This window comes from Emys orbicularis, chromosome 6 (genome assembly GCF_028017835.1).
Source record: "Emys orbicularis isolate rEmyOrb1 chromosome 6, rEmyOrb1.hap1, whole genome shotgun sequence".
Classification (NCBI taxonomy): Eukaryota; Metazoa; Chordata; order Testudines; family Emydidae; genus Emys; species Emys orbicularis.
Genome location: NC_088688.1, coordinates 99,388,580 through 99,409,734, shown reverse-complemented (window position 1 = coordinate 99,409,734; position 21,155 = coordinate 99,388,580). Strand labels below are relative to the sequence as shown.

Sequence of the window (21,155 nt, the reverse complement as noted above, 5' to 3'; positions counted from 1 at the left end):
GAACAGTGTGAAATTTTTGTTGTGCCTCCCCCCGTCACCCTGGCCCCGGTTTTAAATTTTATTGCAAACTTTAAACTCAGCCCTTGTTCTTATAGAAAACTTCACAAATCTTTCAAGCCATTCTCTACCATGGTTTAAGTAGAGCTGAGTCTATCTCAAAATACTAACACTCACCATCTTGTCAAAGTTCAGATATAGATCTGAATTTCATGATTGAACCCTACCTCTAAAATGGGACAACAAAAATCTAAGATCCAAATCTAGACCCAAGGTTTGATTAATTTTAAGATTCCAGCAAATGTGGGGCCAAAATTGGGTGAACCTGGGTTGATTCAGATCTTCAGCTACCACAGCGAAGGTGCTCTGATACCATGGTGATGTTCGGCAGTGTAAACACTAAAATAGATAAAATAGATTCAGGGCTAGTTTGAGCAAATCTGAGGTTCCTTGCAAAGCCCAAATGAATTTGACTTCCTTCCAGTGCCCACAATCAGGTAGGGGGCAACAGGTCTTGTGTTTGGAATTGGACATACAAATGGTAATATATAGGTTTGCAGAAGGAGACAGGAGAAAAGTTGATAGGGCTTTCAAATTAAACAGGAGAATAGAGGCACTTACAATGTACCCCAGCAATGGTCATGGTAACCTCGAGGCAACCTTGGTCTCTCCTTTATCACCACAGAGCTTTCTATCAGCATGAAGCTGTGCTCCATAGCACCCAGAACTGGAGGGGTGGCTCTGCCATATGTTTGGGACTCCCTGTAGTTCAGGTTTGGAAATATTGTCTGAATTAGCCCTGGCTGCTTAATAGTTTTATGAGGAATTCTTAGTTTTGTGTGAGTTTGATATGAAATTTAGTGGTTTTAACTGGGTTTTGCTCAGAACATTTGAGGTTTATTTGTTCAGACCTGAAAGTCAAAGTTAAACTAGAATGTGCAAAGCCACACAAATTAAAAGCAAAGAAAAGGTTTGCTTGACTCTCTGTCGAACTAAAACCACCTTGTTTCACATAGCTCTATCAAATATAAATCTTTTCCTGTACGTGCTCAAAGAGAGGGGATTGAAGCCAAACACTTGTTAAAAATAAAAATCCCAGTTGGAATTCATAGTCAAACATTTTGGGACTTTTGAACCAAAAGATCCCTTGTATTTACACAAAGGGCCTGCTTCTACAAGGTGCCCTTGATTCACAATGACATCTATAGAGGATGCTCAGGAACCTCAGAGAATTAGGTCCGAATTTTGGCTTTCAGTGCAAGGCTCCCAAATAATTGTTGAGACTGCATATGTACATTACCTGTTACTTTGCTTACCTAAGAGATAAAAGCCTTTTTTACACCAGTAGCACTCGTACTGGTCACAGCTGTTGCAGTTTTCATCACATTCTATACACTGGAGAGTACTCTCATCATCGTAGGTGTTCTCAGGGCAGTTCTTATAGCAATGCTGCTTATACCTAGTGACAGAACATTTTTAGTAAGTTTAATAAATCTGTGTGAGGTCATGGAGTTCATTTTTGTAAGTGTGGTGAACATACGTAATTCCTAAGCAGATGTAATACAATTACTCACAAACTAAATAGCTACCTAGTTCAACACTACTCTACAAGCCAGGTTTGTTAATATTATGGTTCTCAAATATACTTGTAAAGTTTGATTTAAAAAAATTAATGCACACAATTGTGTGCCTAATTTGTACATTTATTGCAGTTGCTTGATAATAACTGGCCATCTGAACATGCGTTACACCATATTTGTACACACAGTGTATACATAGATTCACAAATTTGAAAGCCAGAAGAGACCGTTGTGATAATCTAATCTGAATTCCTGCATAATAGAGGCCATAGGACTTTCTTGAATTAATTCCTGTTTCAAGTCCAATAGCTGCTGTTGAACTATAGCATGTCTTTTAGAAAAAGGTCCAATCTTGATTTTAAAATGTCCAGCGATCCAGTACCCTTGGTAAGTTGTTTCAATGGTTAATTAACCTTACCATTAAAAAGTTGTGCCTTATTTCTAATCTGAGGATGTCTAGCTTCAACTTTCAGCCATTGGATCTTGTTATACCTTTGCTAGATTGAAGAGCCTTCTGTTATCAAATTTCTGTTTCTTATGTAGGTACTTATAGTCAGAGGTCAAATAAATTCTTAACCTTCTCTTTGGTAGAATAAATCAATTGAGCTCCTTGAGTCTATCACTATAAGGCATGTATTTTAATATTTAATCATTCTTGTGGGTCTTCTCTTAACCCTCTCCAATTTTTCAATCTCCTTCTTGAATTTCAGTCACCAGAACTGGACACAGTATTTCAGCAGTGCCAAACACAGGTAATATAACCTCCTTAATCCTACTCAAATGTTCCTCAATTTATATGTGTAAGGATCACATTAGCCCTTTTAATCTCAATGTTGCACTGGGAGCTAACGTTCAGCTCATTATCCACCATGGTCCCCCAAGTCTTTTTCAGAGTCACTCCTTCCCCGGATAGAGTCCCCCTTTCTGTAGGTATGGCGTACATACTTTGTTCCTAGATATACGACCTTACAATTGGCCACATTGAAACACCCATTGTTTGATTGCGCCCAGTTTAATAAGTGATCCAGATCATTATGTATCAATGACCTGTCCTCTTCATCATTTATCCCAATCTTTGTGTCACTTTCAAACTTTATCAGTGATGATTTTGTTTTCTTCCAGGTTATTGATAAAAATATTAAGTAATGTGGGTCCAAGAACTGATCTTTTCTGAAGTCCCTCTAGAAACATACACTCAATGATGATTCCTTGTTTACAATTACATTTTGAGACCTATCAGCCAGTTTTTAATCTTGGATGTTACTTAATCTACAGCATGAATGTTGAAGATTGTAATATGTATTTTCTAACTGCAATCATTAAATTAATTACAACTGCAAATACTTACTACCGGGGCCTGTAGATAGTGGATATCAACTGTAGCATATATGGGGATTAATCTTGGAATTTGCCAACAGGTAAATTTCCAGGATCAGGTACCGAAAGACAAAAGCTTCCTGAACACTGATGTGAGGCTGGATACTTGCCATTTTCAATACAGTAAGGCTTTCCCACAAGCAGGTAAACATGTAGGCTATTGTTTGTTATGCCATTGGCTGCTCATCTCAATAGCTTGACAGTGTTAGAGTGCTGGATCTGTTTATTGTCACCACTGAATATCAGATATCAGGCATGAACCTGCTCCCTTTGGGGATTTTGCCATTGACTTAGGTAGGAGCAGGAAAAGATGAAAACAACCCGATTCTGTTTGGTGATAAATTTTCTCAACGCTTATTATGGTCAGTGATAGTTAAGACCAAAGTGTTAAGTATCCTCAAGTGAATAATGCTTTGCTTTAGTGTTTGAGGGGGTCTCCCCCACACCAATCTCCCCACCCCCTTTTTAAAGTTCCTCCACAACCCCTCTTTGTTCAAGCAGCAACACTGAAGCTAACTGATATGGCATCATCTGGAGCCATTGTTTTTGGTTCAGAAAACGTAGTGACGCTAAAAGAGTTGAACTTACATATAGTAATTGTGAATGCATGCTCTGCATATTCTCGGGTCATCTGGAATTAAAAAACAAAATTATATAAATGGTACTCCAGTTTGAAAAACAAAATGCTATACATGGCAAAATTTAAAAATAAACTATTTTCTGACATTGCAGTTATTAGAGATGGGCCTGAACTGGAATCTCAGATCTGAATCTCCTTCAGTTTTGAAGTAATTTCTTCCCAAAACCAGATTCTGGCCTAAATTTTGAAGTGACTAGTGATTCTGGGCGCCCAACTTAAGACACCTTAAAGGGGCCAGCTTTTCATAAAGTGCTGAGCACCCATCTTCTGAAAATCAGGACCCTTCAAGGGGTCTTAAATTGAGCACCAAAAAATTCAGAGACTCATAATCACTAGTCGCTGTTCAAAATGTGGTTTCAGCCTAATTCTAGTTACTATACAGGGAAATTCTCAGTATGACATTTTTAAAAGCAATCTTTGTACAGTGCTAGTTTCCAGCTGCTTACATCCCTGTGAAGGTGGATGTGCTGATAGTAAATACCTTGTCAAGAGACTATACCCATCTTTGGGAAAAACTAACTTTAGACTGTTTCATTTGGGAGGCGATTGGGTTTGACTCCTATATGGAGCCCTCCAGAGTAAGTTCTGCTGACAGCTTTTCAAATTGCTAAAGCCGGAAGAAGAATGTATCACAATTCAAGGAGGTCAAAGCAAAACTTACGAATGTTTTGTCTCCCCTTTGAAATGACTGGCAAACAGAGTTATGTATTTTTGCCATTTCTCTCTGATACCATAATTTGCTGAGCACCCTCAATGCTTGTTTACTCCAGTGGGAGGGAAAGTTACTCAGCAACTCACAGGAATAGGCCCAATAATTGTATACATGACAAAAAAATGGATATAGAAAGGGGCAATATTGATCATTATTGCTATGGAAGGTTTTGAGAACTTGGTTTCTGTTCACATCTGTCAGTAGATACATATGTAACACTTATGTCTCCCCTCCTTGTGCAACTATATAGCCGGGAACCACAAGCTGTCAGAGGGCTTCTACAGCAGGCTCTTGAGCTATTATCTATCAAACTGTAAAAAAGAAAATTATTACAGGGAATGCACGTCTGGAACTGTAGCTAGTGATAACGACCTCTCTGAAAACACACTAATCATTTAATTGTTAATTTTTTTGTCATTCAGAGGAAATTATAGGGTTATACTGTCAAGGGTAAAGTCATACTCATCTCAGTTCTTTCACTTTTTTCTAGTTAAAACCATTGGAGAGTCCAATCAAATATTCAGATTTGCAGCCTTTGTTAAACCAGTGTGACGTGAGTACAGTTGTCTATTGATTTGGTCACTCCATTAAATCATTTGTCAGAACTTGCTACAACATTATTTGTTCTCTGAAAATTATGTCAATTAAAATGGATACTTTACTGTCCTATACTTGGTCAGCTAAAGCTTCTGAGTTAAAATTGTTAATATCCAATGGACCTCGGAGGAAGAAATGCAAAGATTATAATTTTGTCTGATGGCAGGCAAAAATAAAACATGGCTCACACATAATCCTATAATATTGAATTTGCCATTCAATACAGATCCTGCTTTATATTTTCCAAGTTGTTTGAAACCATCTTTGAGAGAGACTCTATTCTGGAAGAACTTATTGAATTAAATTCTTCTCAAACGTGGCTCCCTGAAAACTTGCCAGACTAATACCAAGCTCAATTCCTGGCTAAAACAAACATGAAAGGATGCTGGGATGGATGTCCATGTGTTCACATCATATTCAGTAAGAGCTCAATCATCCATGTGGGTAGCTATAAAAGGGCTGGGTAAGTAAACCAGTAGAGGTCTCTGGTGTCAGGAATCCTTTTTGGCATGTGACTACTAATGACTGATCTGCATATTATCCTGGTATTATCAGTGTTATTTCCAACTCTACTGGTCCTCCCCCCGCTTCTTTTGAAGCCAAATGCAAAGCACCCATTGATTACAGTGGGAGCAGGATTTAACTTATTAAAAATCTATGGCCAAATTGTGCCCTCAGTTATGTGTGCACAACTCCCATTGACTTTGTGATTTTGTTACAGAGTTGTTAGCTAATATACATCATCTAGAGTTCATGGAGAAAGTCATTTGGTTTCTCTTCCACTTTGTAACAAACGGACCCCCCCCCCCCCCCCAAACACACACACTTTCTCCAGAACAATAAACCTGGAGTGGAGATAATATGTGGTGTAAAAATAATTCATGTTTTGATATAAGAAAGGTACATTCAAAGATTAAAGGTACATTCAAAGATTACATTCAAAGACTGTTGGTCAAAAGTCAAAGACTCTAATTTCAGTTGGAGTTCTCTAGTTTGGGAAATTGTTTGGTGCCTTTTCTATTCCCGAAGGGAAGTATTGACATTCATGTTACGAGCATAATGGCGTTATGCTGGAGGAGTATTTATTTTTGAATAGATAAAGTAAAACTGAAAGGGATTTGTAATATTACCATAGAGGCTTAAATAGATATTTACTATATAAGTTCATGAATATTAAAAATGAATTCCAAAGGTGTTTTGGAAATCCTGGTGATGTTTCATTATGTCTGTTCACAGTATTTAGCCAGGGTCTGATTCTGGAAACATTACTTACATTACTGGCCCTCTGTACTGAATTTCCCCCATTGAGTATAATTTACTCACACAAGTAGTTCCATCAAATTAGAACCAGATCCTGAAATGACTCAAGCACACACTTAACTTTATACACTGTGAGTATAATTTTATGCACTCTTTGTTTTAGCTTTCCGTTTGTTTATTAACTGTCACCTTTTCATTAAATTGCTTGGAGGAAAAATTAATTGACTTAGCCTTGAGCCTGCAATGTGCTAAGCACACCCAGCTCTTCTTGCAGTCAGAGGGAGATGGAGGTATTCAGCGCCTGGCATTATCAAGCCCTTGCTCGCCTTTTTAAGTTTAATTAAAGGCAATGGCTAGAAATGATTTGATATTACACTACGATCTTCCTTTAAGGATCAAGATTTTGTAATTGCTTAATTTCAAGTTATTGCTAATTGTATTGCCTTTTACGTTTCTCTGAACAATAACATGAAATAATATTAAAAAGTACTTTAAGTTTTAAAGTGTCACTGATGAGTATAATTATATTTTACCACTCTAGAACTTTTTTTACTTTTACTTTATTGGCTCTCAGTTAAAGCAACTGAAACATATACTGCTATCATAATGGGAATGTTGACTAGAGATGGGCCCAAACCAAAACCCCAGCACCGAGGCAGTCCCCAAACTTTGGGAAATATCAGACCCAACCTTTGTTGCTTGGGTCTTCTCTGTTTGTGTGAACGGTTTTTTTTTTTCCCCTTTCATTTTTGTCCCAGTTTTCTTTTTTCACCTTTCTCTTCCTTTTTTTTCTTGACACCATTACACCTTTCTTTGGGTGGCCAGGACATCTGAGAGCCAGCCAGGTGAGAAAGTACATCATTGTATAACAGCAAGAGAGAAGGCCAGATTCTGCTCTCAATTACGATGCTGTAACACAGGAATAACTTTAATTTGATTACTGTGGCTTTATTTACAAAAGAAAAAGAAAAAGACAGTCTTTTCCCCAAAGATTATACAGTCTAATTTGACTCATGATGTAAGGAAAGGCTGTAATGAACAAGAGAGGAGATGGGGTATAAGAAGACAAAGATTATGTGGTTACTCAATGTGTTCCATGTAATGGTTCCATAGCTTGAGAGGGCAGTGGGTCTCAGGAGTGAGTGATAATAAATTCATGTTTTTCAACAACAGGGAAGATCTGGATTTTTAGGAGGCATTTGAAATGAGAAGAGGTTGAGTAGGAGGAAGTACTATCAAGTGGAATAGGTCAGTTGACTTAATGGATTTGATTTATACTAACTTGCAAAATAAGAATCTGGTCCAAAATGTGCCAACCCCTGAAGTGATAGGTTATACATGAAGATAATAATGGCCCTACTAGGTCAGACCATTGGTCCATCTAGCCCAGGATCTTGTTTTCCTACAGTGGTTGGTGCCAGATGTTTCAGAGGGAATGAATAGAACAGGGTAATTGTCGAGTGATCCATCCCCTGTCATCCAATCCCAGCTTCTGGCAGTCAGAGGTTTTGGGTCTGTGTCCCTGACCATCTTGGCTAATAGTCATTGATGGACCTAGCGTCATGAAATTATCTAATTATCTTTTGAAACCAGTTATACTTTTGGCTGTCACATGTCCCCCATAATGAGTTCCATAGGTTGACTGTGCGTTGTTGTGTGAAGACGTACTTCCTTCTGTTTATTTTAAAACTGCTCCCTACTAAAATCATTGGATGACCCCAGGCTCTTGTGCTATGTGAAGGGATAAATAACACTTCCCTATTCACTTTCTCCACACCATTCATGATTTTACAGACCTCTATCATCTCCCCCCTTAATCATCTCTTTTCCAGGCTGAATAGTCCCAGTCTTTTTAATCTCTCCTCATATGGAAGCTGTTCCACACCCCTAATAATTTTTGTTGACCTTCTCTGTACTTTTCCCAATTCTAATACATCTTTCTGAGATGGGATGACCATAACTGCATGCAGTTTTCAAGGTGTGGGTGTAGCCTGGATTTATATAGGGGTATTATGATATTTTCTGTTTTACTGTCTATCCCTTTCTTAATAGTTCCTAACATTCTGTTAGCTTTTTTGACTGCCGCTGCACATTGAGCAAATGTTTAAAGGGAACTATCCACGATGACTCCAAGATCTTTCTTGAGTGGTAACAGCTAACTTAGATCCCATCAATTTGTATGTATAGTTGGGATTATGTTTTTCAATATACATTACTTTGCATTTATCAACATTGAATTTCATCTGCCATTTTGTTGCCCAGTCACCCAGTTTTGTAAGATCTCTTTGTAACTCTTCACAGTCAGCTTTGGACTTAACTGCCTTGAATATTTTGTATCATCTGCAAACTTTGCCATCTCATTGCTTACTCCTTTTTCCAGATCACTTATGAATATGTTGAACAGCACTGGTTCCAGTACAGATCCCTGGGGGACACACCACTATTTACCTGTCTCCACTGTGAAAACTGACCATTTATTTCTACCCTTTGTTTCCTATCATTTAACCAGTTACTGATCCATGAGAGGACCTTCCCTCTTATCCCAGGACAGCTTACTTTGCCTCAGAGCCTTTGGTGAGGTACATTGTCAAAGGCTTTTTTGAAAGTCCAGGTATGCTATATCACCATATCACCCTTGTCCACGTGTGTTGACCCCCTCAAAGAATTCTAATAGATTGGTGAGGAATGATTTCCTTTTAGAAAAGCCAGGTTGACTCTTCCCCAACAAACTGTGTTCATCAATGTGTCTGATAATTTGGTTCTTTACTATAGTTTCATTCAATTTGCCTAGTACTGAAGTTAGGCTTACCGGCCTGCAATTGCCAGGATTGCCTGTGGAGCCTTTTTTGGTGTTACATTAGCTATCCTCCAGTTATCTAGTACAAAGACTGATCTAAGGGTTGGCTTACATATCACGGTTAGTAGTTTCACAGTTTCATAAACCAAAACCGCATATAACTGTTATACACCAAAACTGCAGTGGGATAGCTGTGTATCTAGTCGTCTGCAGTCAAGTGCTTCTGCTAGCAGTCAGGGGATGAATCTCACACATAAGAACTTTCTGATCTCTGGTTTACAGAGAGAAATTAATGGCTTAATCTTACTTCTGTTGAAGTTAATGGCAAGAATCCATCAATGGGAGCAGGAGCAGGCCCCTAAGTGAGAGGTTAAGCAGAGAGTATATGCCATCAATACAACTGTGGTAGCGGTAGTTAGCCAGGGGTCATTGAAATAAACCAGCTGAAAATCAGATCATTCAGAATGAAGGGTTTGGGGTTTGTCTGGAGGTTATCAGTCATAAAAATAGAATAAAAAGGAAAATGTCTCACTTGGGTGAGAGTATAAACTATAGTGTGTTTTTGGTATTTCAGAAACATAATGAGATGAATCCGAGCAGTATGATAGGTTCATTATTTTTAAAGCAAGTTTCATATGTATTGAGACGTTAGGGCTATCATTCATGTCTGAGAAAAACTGTATTGTACAGAAATACATATCTCACTGGGCTAAAGCCTGATACCTTTACTCATGTTGAATAGTACATTACTCCACAAGTGATTCCACAGAAGTCAATAGGACTAGTGGTGGAGTAAGGCACTACTTAGTGTGAGTAAGGGTATCAGAGGGCAACACTACAGTCCTAATCTTTCACCCCAGAAGTCCATCGGAGTTTTGCCATTGACTTGAATGGCAGCTGGATCAGTCTGTCCCCTGCTATCAAAAATGTGTAGCCAGGGCAAGGCTTATATATAAACAATTTAACTTCCCTTTAATATGCAGATAGTCCCAGAAGACTTGCATTTACTTCCGTCAGTAAGAGGTTCCATAAATGCTCTTCCTTATGTAAAGGCACAAAGCCAAAGCTTGCACCTGTTTGTAACTGTTTAAAAAGTAGGTGCTTGTGATTAATACTTGGGGTGAAGTTGCTGAGAGGTTCATTGTTAAATTTTATATTTACATACAGATTTCTAACACATAACATAATGACTGCCATTCCACTCTCAGACTAATTCTATGATTTAATGGTTTAACGAGAGCCTAAAGATCAGGCTTCAAACCTCCAATAATCAGAAGGCAAAATTCTGCTCTCTGTCACACTGTGAATCTGGAGTAACTCAATGAAATTGATGGAATCTTACCCATGGAAATGAAAGCAGAATTTGGCTCCGATTTTGCCAAAACCCAATACTCCCAGGAGCCAAGGCTGATCTACTTTGTGAATAGTAAAAAATGATTTCAGCTCTGCAGATGCCAACCTGGAAATAGTAAAGAGGCTGTGCGTCTAAAAGTGCTGAAGTTCTAGGTCAAATTCATCCCTTGAATAAATCCATTGACTTAATGGGCTTTTCCCAAGCATGAATTGACCCAGTAATGTTATTTCACAAAGAAAGAAAATGCTACAAAAAAGAGCCTTTCATTTACTGATTCTTATTAGATATGTTTACTATTATAAGCACCCAAGAAAAGTCTTCATGTGAAGATACTGTTGGAAAGACAATGTCCTTTAATCTCATGTTCTGCCTAAACTGAAATGTCACTGCTGAAAATAAAAAAAAACTGTTCCAAATTTACTGGGTATTATTTTTGGACAGATTGCAATTCCCACTTAAGAAGCCAGTGCAAACAAGACCTATTATCTGCAAAGCTAAAACCCATCCTGTGAGATTAACCTCTGGAGGAAGATTTACTCTAAGATAAAAGAGGATCTTTGTAGTAAAGTTCTCTGTATTTTGAAAGTCTATGCCTATTCATCATCAGAGATATCTTTAAGAAATGAAGTTTTCCTTTGTGCTTCTTAGGTTGCTATGGGAACTAGATCACTTTCTATTCATTAATCAAGAACGCAACAGCCAGAGTCCCAATTTGTACCTGTATGCTTGAATCTTTGTTCACAGTGCCACCCTTTAGACATCTCGTGGGTTCTTTAAATCTTCTCCAAAAACATTTTCTCTCACTCCAGCTCCATTATATTCCATTTTTCTCCATCTCATTCTGTGTAATGGCTTTGCAGAGTATTTTGAAAGTTATTCAGTCTTCCTTCTCTGTTTGTTAGCTCCCTTGCAGTCAAGATTGATTTGGATGACCTTTGACAGCTCCTCAGATTTATACTGGTGTAAGCGAGGCATATTTGGCCCAAAATGCTTATTCCTGAGTTCGTTCTTCCAGGAGTACTGCCACTCAGAGTGTTCCAGTATTTATTCTTATAAAGAATGCTTGAACGAGAACAATGTAGTTGCTCATCTGACTCTTTTTTTTTTTTGTCTTGATGATCACTCCAATTAGTAAGTACTGCTGCTTATCCTTCATACGATAGCTGTGGAAGAGGTTTATGGAAGTGAAGGGAAGTAACTTAGCAGAGGGGCTGCTGGATTGGGGAATATGTGGATTCACTGGCCATTCTCCCATGGAGTGCACTGGCTGGTTGAAAAAAAAGTATGTATCCTATGTGCTATATTTTCATACATAGCATATAACTAAAACTACAAAGCATCAATATTTTCCAGCTCTGCAGGCATCTTTACTTAAACCAATTTCAGAGACTCTATAAACAGTGAAATAAAATGAGCCAGATTCTGCAGTTCCACCAGAGTAACTCTGTTGACCTTAAAGGAGATGTAGCACTGTCACTTTCTAAAGAGCTATGGTAGCTCTCTGAAGAAAGTTTAAAATTCATTGTTTTTAAAGAACCTGGAGAAATTGAGACACTGAAGCAAGCTCTGAGTCTGGGAGTGGATGGTACATGCCCTCTCATCAAAAAATCAAATGTGATCAAGTTACAAGAATAACGAAAGGAACACAAGGAACAGTTGTGAAGCCTTGGTTCATGACAGTTTTAGGATTATTACAAACAAACAAAAAAACCCCTCCCAACGTCTATTGCTCCACTGACTTTCTGGTTTAATGGCTAGTTTGCTCAAAGTTACAGAATTCAGAGATCGAGAAGGACTTCAGTGCATATGGTCCATCACTGACCTTCGAGCAATGGGATATGCAATATACCTGGTGCACTGGGATTGATTTCCTCCATGATTTTGGGGTGCCTCTCAGGCTTAATTTCTTGTTGCAGGCTAGTGTGCATTTCTGGATTTGTTCATCTCTAGGTGTGCCAGGATTTGCATTAACCTTGTTGTTTACAATTGCAAGAGACATCAGGAGGAAGGCTGAGGTCTGGGTCTGTGGGCATTGTATTGTGCATTGGGCCCACATGCGGGTGGCCAGGTCAGCAGGTGGATCACAACTGAGCTTCAAGACTAAAGTTTGGTAGACAGGGCAGGTGCTAGGTCCAGCACATGCCTCGGTTGCACTAATTGATGTCTAAGCTATTGTCACCTGATGTCCTTATTATTCACCTTGGTGAAAATGATTTGGGGAATTGCACTGGATTAGATTTAAGGATTATGACACACAGAGATGCAGAGCTGATTTATCCAATTATTGCCTCACACTTGATTGGTTTGGTCAGAGGTGCTCACAAGATGAGTGTGGTGCAGGGGGGCATTGAGCCAGCCCACATTGACAGAACATGAAAAAAAAGTAACCATGAGGTAGCCAGGTTAATTTTGGGAATTGAGGGGTGGGGCATGGTGATAGCTGATAAAATGGGCCTGAGTTCTTTAGGGAGGACAAAGTGCATCTGTCAGATGCTGAGGGAAGGAGCAACATTTGACTCTCTGATCTTAGGGACAGGGTCATGCAGGAGATGAGTATTAGGCGCGTGAAGTGTGTGATGCTACTTGCTGGTGCTCTCAGTGGCTGGTGTCCAGTGCAGGTTAAAGCTAAAAGGGCGAGCTCCCCGAGGTAAATGAGACCTAGGATTGCACAGTTGGACCTTGTGCTCATGTGGGGGGAGGAGCTTGAAGTCTTTGCAGACTGAGGCTCCCCCCACCCTGTCTTGTGGCCTCTTTCACTTCACCCTTCTGCCTTTCTCCCCTTCCCTCTCCCAAACAACCCTCCACTTGATCTTTTGAAAGGCAAAAATTGCAGGCTCCATAGCTACAGGGGAAATGTGTTATGAATAGTCCAACTCTAGCCTGAATCACTGCCTGAAAGAGTGGCTTGCTATCTGTGCCTGTTTGCCAAAGCAGAGAGATTTTTTAATACCTTCTCCTCTCTTCTAAAGTCTGTCTCTGTGACACAGCAGCATTTCTAATGTAATAACACACATATTCTTGTCAGCAGCTCACAGAGCATGCTCAGGGGATTTCTCCAATGTCATATTTGACGCTATTGGCTACATCTGACATCTTGTTTCCTTCATTTCTGGCTTCAGGAGAGATTTAGGATGAATTGTAAGATCCACATTGCTAGGGCCAGGGAACTTGAGACACACAATTAGGTGCCTCAGGTTCTGTGTTTTAGGGCCTTCTCAGCTTGCATCCACAGAGGCAGGCTTATTAGCTGGATAATATTCTTAGTATTAAAATCAGCAAACATGTCTGTTATGCCATTGCCATCATGCAGCAGCAACTGTTCTCATGTAAGACCCACTTGCAGTAACAAAGATTGAATCGCAGAAATTGGAAATGCCACAATACACATTTTCACCAGTCCTAAAATTTATTTACGTGTTTGGTGGCATAATAGTAACCATTGTTCTGTGGGCTGCCACCATTCAGTGTAGTGAAGCGGAGAACAAGAGGGTTCATGTTTGCCAGCCAGGAATCAGCAGAGATGATGATGGCCAAAAAAAGGAGAGTCTTTAATTCCCTCATCTTATTCCAGTGTTGGTTACAGGACCAACCCCCCCCCCCCTCGGTGGGAAGATGGGGATTCAGTGTGAATGTAGGCTTTCTACAGCAGTGAGGCTGCAGTAGTTGCCATAAGACATGGCCTGGTGAAAGAGCCCTTCTCCACTGCACCTGCAGAATTCTCTAGCACCCAGCCTGGTTAGTTACTAGTGTTGTGCACTAGGATAAGAATTAGGGTTAAGACTATGGGTCTGCTTTCTAGGTCTCAGTAAAAATGGCTATTTAAAAATATGGATTTGATAATACATTGCATGATACCTAGCATTTGTAGCTCTCACTCACACCAGTGCACCCTAAATGCATTATTAGTAATGTCTATTTTTGGAGCATTTTCCTATAAATGGTCTGACTGGTCTGTAACAATGTTTTTTGCCTTATCACTGCTGTATTTGTTTTAATAATATCAATACTTTTCATCTCAAAATGGCTTATTATCATTAATAACGTTTCAGAATACCTTTGTGAGAGAAGTAAGTGTCAATACATCCTTTGACATGTGGAAACTGAGGCAGAGAGAGGTTAAGTGACTTCTCTATTCCTAAAACTAGACTGCTTCTTCCCCTTATCCCAACACCGGGGATCGGGTCATTGTGCAAGCATCTGCCATCTTCATCTGTCTGAGGAGGCACCAAATTCCATCTGCTTACTACCTTCTTTGGGCTAATCCATTCATCGCTTCCTTGGCTTTCCTGAAGATCTTTCCTACCCTCTCCTGCCATGTTACCTTCACCAGTTCCTAAAACTAAAATACTGAAGTACAATAGCTAACAGAAACTGAGCGTAAAGTTTGATCCTGAAATATTACATTTATCTCTGTTGATCAGTTGTCATCAACTTTGACTAAGAGATTGCTGATATAGGTCAGTCAAGACATAAATAATTAGCTACCAGAAGGTTTATAACTTATGTCTGGTCACAGATAAGGCTAAATAGGGATAGATAGAAATACAGCAGACCCAAGTTGTGGCAAGCAAGAATTCTTCTGCCCACGGACTACTAGCAACACACTCAGTTCAATTATCTTAATTAATCTGACCCTACTAAGTATATTTGAAGTTACATGCATTACTAAAGAATCACAGTTTATAAAAAGAAAAAAATCAGTTAAACTCTTGTGATTTGCTGAAGATAACAAATCCATCAATCAACAAGCTTATTGCAGTGTGTTTGTGATGTATCTCGCTTTCTTATTTTATTCAGTTCCTATAAGTCATCTTGCAGTCAATAAAAGCTGTGGTTCACTCACAACTCAGGGTGACAGCAGGATAATAATAGTTAGTTCTTAGATAGTGCTGTTCATCCATAGATCTCAAAACACTAAACAAAGGATGCATATCATTACTCATTTCACAGAAGAGTCTGAATCTTTTTGTATATCTAACTAAATGTATCTATATCTATTTACATATTAAGAATCATATCTTTTTAGGGAAGAAAATGACATAACTTTAATTCTAGTTGGGCTATTACACTGTTTTCTAGAAAGAAGATTTGTTTACCCCCAGAAACTCCTAGTGCACTGCTGATTGAGAGTGCCCCAATTACCATTATGCCCTGATCGGAGGCAAAATTCCTTAGTGTTGTCAGAGGGGAGATGTGTCTGAGACCAGTAAAGACTGCAGGATCAGGCTTCAGAAAGAAAAAGTTACATCTGGCATTTTTGGATGAATACAAATGCATCAAATTCAGTATTTTCCCAGCAGACATAACATTTCATTGTTTTGTGTCTTTTGTGGCGCTGGAATGTTTTTACAGCCTTTGTCATCAGAAACCACTTTTGGCTGGGCAGAGCAGCATGGCCCAACTGTTTGCTCTCAGAGGTATCTAGTCTATCCATTTCTGATCAGCTATGAGAACTCTCTTCCTTCATTTGTCTTAGCTGCAAACTAAGCTAATGATGCAGTCAAAATCTAACCAATTAATAACAGAAAAAAAACCCTCCCAGCAGCTCTGTCCAGTTCATATTAAATCTAGAACTTAACAATAATGTTCTACTGTAGGGACACGTGATAACTTTTGAAATCTGTTCAGGATCTTGCTTTCTGCCTGCTTTTGTGCTTCAGTTTAAAATCTAGTGGCAGCATTTTAAAATAACCGTATCCACTGTTCTATCATCTGTCTTAGCCAAAAATCACAAAGATTTTCTGGAGTTCCAGCCAAACTTTCCGCACCCTGAACACTTCTGACCTTTGGTCTGTGCTAAAAATTGATCCTGAATTTGCCTGACTCTTGCCAATTGTCTCAAGCTTTGATTGGAGCTTTTGGAAACCCTGTTTAAATCAGAATTTCAAAGATAAGAGTCAGAAGGGAATTGAGAAGCAAACCTCATGGTGAGTTTATATTTAGGAGATGAATGACATTAGAATAGGGTGTCCCATTTGCCAACTACTTTAGCCCCTTTTTCTGTTTCCCAGTTATCCATGAACAGGAGGATTTGCATAGCAGCAGATTCTCCACCCTACCTCCTCTTCTAGCCAACCTCACAGCAAGTAGAGAGTTTGGGTGGGGTATTACTGCAGCTTACGAAAGGTCCACACAGTCATATTGAATCCTTCCCTCCTGCCTCCATTTTTACAATGGTTCTCAAACTGTGGGTTGGGACCCCAAAGTGGGTCGGGACTCCATTTTAATGGGGTCGCCAGGGCCAGCATTAGTCTCACTGTGGCCTGGGGCTGAAGATGAAGCCCGAGCCCTGCCACCCTGGGCTGACGCCGAAGCCCAAGGGCTTCAGCCCAGGGCGGGGCTCAAACTTCAGCCCATCTCCGCCGAGGGTATGTAGTAATTTTTGTTGGCACAAGGGGGTCACGGTGCAATGAAGTTTGAGAACTGCATTCCATTGCCAAAGGAACATCCACAGTCATAAAAGAAGGTGTTGGACTTGATAATATTTATACTAACTGGTCACCTAAGTCACATGCTATTATGTTTGCTCATTTATTGAATGACTGAACAATTAAGAACTGGAGGGCTTGTGGTGAAAACATCTGTATGAATACATATTTGTATGGGTATTTATTTTTTCACAAAAAAGTAAAAATATCATGATCACATGCATGCAAGCTTGAAAACAGTAAATCAAAGTGACTGTGAATACTGTGGGTGGGAGTGCATTCATGAATTTTCTTTTAATGAATGTTTGCAGATACCTCTTTCAGTATTCACTTTGCTTTAGATGGCTCCATACAATTTACTGCTGTAGCTAATGTTACAAAGCAAGAATTTTAACTAGGGATTTGGCCAAACCAAAGTGCCAGATATGAACAACCCCGAACTGTGGAAACTTGTTGACATCTGGATCTAGAGTTTGTGATTCAGGGCCATCTCTAATTTTAACACATTTGGATACAGACTGTTGAAAGACACTAGGGCAAATTCCTCTCTCATTTATACCACTATAAATTCAAAGTAACTCTGTTGATTGCAGTAGAGTTACTCCAGATTTATAACAAGTTAATTAGAGTAAAATTTGGCCCCATATACTTTCCTTTCCTTTAACTTTTTGGAAATCGCTTGACAGCAAAAAGTTCCTTTCTGTGATGTGAACTTCCTCATCAGTATAATTAATCCCCACTTGGACACTATTTTGTCTTCCTGTTGGGTCACCCTGTTCTCCTTCAGTCCCCGGGTTATAGATTCGTCTGTTGTACTCCTGTCAGCATAGCCATGATGAAGTCAGGTTTCTTAACACAAATGTATTAAAGCCAGCTAAATTAAACTAACTGCAACATCTTTTCAACCTTTACGTCTCCAAAAGAAATGCCCAAGGGCCAAAAATAGTGGTGAATTGTCTGTCTCCATTTGAATTAATATAAGGCAGATTAGAATTAACTGTTCTGGACTGAGTAGATGGTATTTATTTGAGGATGTCAAACATTCTGACAGAACCACATTGTGAGTAGGAGACGCATTTCTTTATCCTCATGAAAAATTACTAGTATTAATCAATTTTTGAGACACTGTAGCTCAGCAGAAGTAAATTGCCCTGTAATGGAGTTTGACTTTACAGATGTTTCTTCAAAGAAGAGAAATAGTCTAGTGGTCTGTGCTCAGGCCTAGAATGTCTGAGGTCTAATTCTGGTTCTGACATCAACTCTTTCTGTAGCTTTGGGAATTTCACAAAACCTCTTAGTTGGGGTACTAATAGTTACCTATCTCAGAAGAGTGTCATGAAGATGAATTAGGTAAACATAATTCTCAATGTATAGTGCATGCTGTGGCTAAAATATGGCTCTTGTTCAAGAATCACACCATCTGAAATGCAGCTTGTTCTGGGACAGAATGAGCAGTGCTCATTAACCCCACACAAGGATTTAGGATCAGAGATGAAAAGGAATAATATATTCCCAATTGAAACTACCAGGGGAACGGCACATAAAAACAACACATACCCAGCTGACAACTCCGGCATCCATCTGCACATGGCACGCAGTCTTCAGAATTAGGGTCCTCCACTTCACCTGCGCATTGAAGATTCCAAGTTTAGGGTTAATTCTAGCAAAATGAAGGGTCAATATTTAAAGCATTCAGCTGGGATACTGAAAATAAATGTATCAATCTGGCCAAACCCTAAGGGTACTACTCATACTTGGAATCACTCATTTTAACTCAGTGTGATTCTTCTCCCACTTACACTTGTGTAACTCCATTCACCTCAAGGGACTGACTCCCAATTTACATGGATACATGTGAGAGGGGAACCAGAACTTGAATTAAGGACCTTAGGATTTGGTCTTTTTGTGTATCAGAAAACCAGAGCCAGATTTTCAACTGAGAATCTGGCCCAGGGATATTATTCCTACTGGCGGCTGCTTACCTTCTCTACACTCGTGCTTCAGACACCTGTTATCAGCTAGGTAATATCCTTTGAAACATCTGTTGCACTGGGTGGAGTCGAGGCACATTTCACACTGCTCTAAGCAAGACAGACAGGCACCGTTCTTCTCTGAATGGTAGTAGCCTTGTGGACAACTCTCTCTGCACTCTCCCATGTACAGGAAACGTTTTTTCCCTCTCTTGTCTGTGCAACAAAAACACAGTGGGAGAAATAGATCAGCAGTAAAAGAGACATCATTTAGCTAAGGCAGAAAAAGTAGTGTTAACATTGAACACCAGAGCTTCAGCTGATGGTCAATTAGTGTAGCTCAGTTGAAATCAATGAAATTATTTCTCCCGTTTACACCAGCTGAGGATCTGTACCCAACACTTTCCACAGTGTTGGGAAATTATGGCACTAAAAAATTCATAACAGTTATTTCAAGTGTACAAACACTATAAACACCCCACAATCCTCAAATATGGACAGAGACGCTTCCATGATTGGGACTCTCACCCTGAATTCTCCTCAACACATATGGGTGTGACAGAAGAGGCCCCTCCCTGAACTTGGATATCTTTCACTTAAACTTTGGGGAAGCTTGAGTCTTCATTGGAATCTTCATCCTGATCATGCTGAATCTTGAAAGTTTGGATTTTGGATTGAATTTAGAAGTGTAAGCTTGTCTATTTTATACTGAAGCACCAGTGATCTCTAGTGTTTCAAGGTAAAAACTGGCAGGTCCACTAGATGAAAGCCCTCCCATGTCTACTCCGCAGAGTCATTTCAGTAGTGAAACCTCTTCCCTCAGTCTACCCCACCTCCCGCCTGAAACAATGTAACTTGTGAAAGCAGGTATAACTCAGGGCGCTTGCATTGCAGTGTAGGGAGCTCTTTACAAGTCACCTTACAATACTATTATTACTGTGCTAACTGTATTATGTTGCATCAATATTTTCCCCATGACAATTTTTGAAGCTGCAGACAGAACCTAAATATTATTAATGGGTAGTTGCTCTGTATAAAAAGAGCCATTCATACTCTTTTATTTTTACTTTTTGTGTGTGAATTTTGGTTATTCATGAAAGTTGCAGAATGGATTCTAGTCTACTCAGGTCCTGATACTGTGACTGTTACCATGGTGTCTGCCTCTCTGGGTGCCCATAGAGATGGAAGTTCTATATTGCTGCCCAGAATAGGGGCAGAATGGGCAGCAGCGGTGCAAGTTTTCCCCCACACTGTTGTGATCCTGACAAGAAGATACTGCTTATAGGGGTAAAAGTGTGACTTAGCCTCTTTGTCCATTTGGTCTCAGCCTCTGGAATGAGACTGCCAATGTGGGTACCAATTAGTACATATTGTAATAGTGTTTTTTGTGATGTAGACATCTATGTATTGAGAACTGGACTGAGACCATCAACTCATGTATTTCACATTTGCCATGAAAGTGTCAATCAGATGCGAAAGATTTTGGGTCACCACCAACCTGGTCTGAATTTGAACTGGCTTCCTAGAAGTGAAAGGCTCCATATTCCCTTATCAATACTCTGAGTCAATCCATCAATAACAAACTTTAACTCAATTATTTTAGAAAAAATGTTATTCAATTAGTATTTGGGGATCTTAATGGAAAATAATGCCTAATGAAAAGAGAGATTCTTTGGAAGATGATCTACACTTGAGAGATGTTAAGCCTGTCAAAGCAAGTGATTCAGATACCTTTGTCTTTACAGCAGCCTTGTGCTGTGTTGCTACCACTTGGTAGGGCAATGGCCTGTATTACTTGCACAGTCTGGCTGTATTAGCTAATTCAGCACTCCTATCAAGCTTTTGCTGAATTTATGATGGTGTAAGTTTTGCTTGCTCATTTAGTCATAAGTGATAATTAGAAATACCAACAGATGTATAGAATTGTATGTATAAATCTTGTAGCTGCTTGTTTGCCCATTGGTCCATAGAGTTTAAGTACCTCTGACAACATAAAATTGTGATTTAAGTAACATATTGTCAGGAAAACATTATTCAAGAAAATATTGTGACAAAGACACATAATCCATTCCTGTCTTTTCAGCAGCTGAATACTCTTTACTTTCAGTAACTTTTTAGACTATACCCCCAGAAATCACATGTTCATGTACAGTACTTTGGGGAAATCTACCATGCTCTACTGTAATTTCAAAGTAAAAAAGAATTCCTTCTACCATGGAATTCCCTGTATTGTCTGTTTAAATATAATCTGTTAAGAGATTAGATTCGATTCCTTTTGTGTGGATGGTAGCATTCTCTTTAGGAATATGGAAGTGGGTTCACTATACATCTGCATCTGACCTAAATCTGCTTTAGACAGGATCCTGGTGATCCCATATCTCCTATTATCTACCTTGTTCTGCAATGACTGTTACTGTTCTGTCCTTAGCTCCCAAAGAGCAGC

The 21,155-nt window shown here is 39.3% G+C and overlaps 1 protein-coding gene across 2 annotated transcripts in view; it reads right to left on the bottom strand.

The window, feature by feature from the left end:
• The window catches only part of PCSK5 (proprotein convertase subtilisin/kexin type 5), a 295,761-nt gene that overhangs the window by 26,558 nt on the left and 248,048 nt on the right, over window positions 1-21,155 (bottom strand). For both annotated transcript variants that reach the window (XM_065407021.1, XM_065407022.1), the window contains exons 23-26: window positions 18,725-18,928; window positions 18,300-18,368; window positions 3,543-3,585; window positions 1,314-1,456 (exon numbers count right to left, since the gene is read on the bottom strand). In XM_065407021.1, the coding sequence (XP_065263093.1) occupies window positions 1,314-1,456; window positions 3,543-3,585; window positions 18,300-18,368; window positions 18,725-18,928 (459 nt within the window). The remainder of the gene's footprint in view (window positions 1-1,313; window positions 1,457-3,542; window positions 3,586-18,299; window positions 18,369-18,724; window positions 18,929-21,155) is intronic.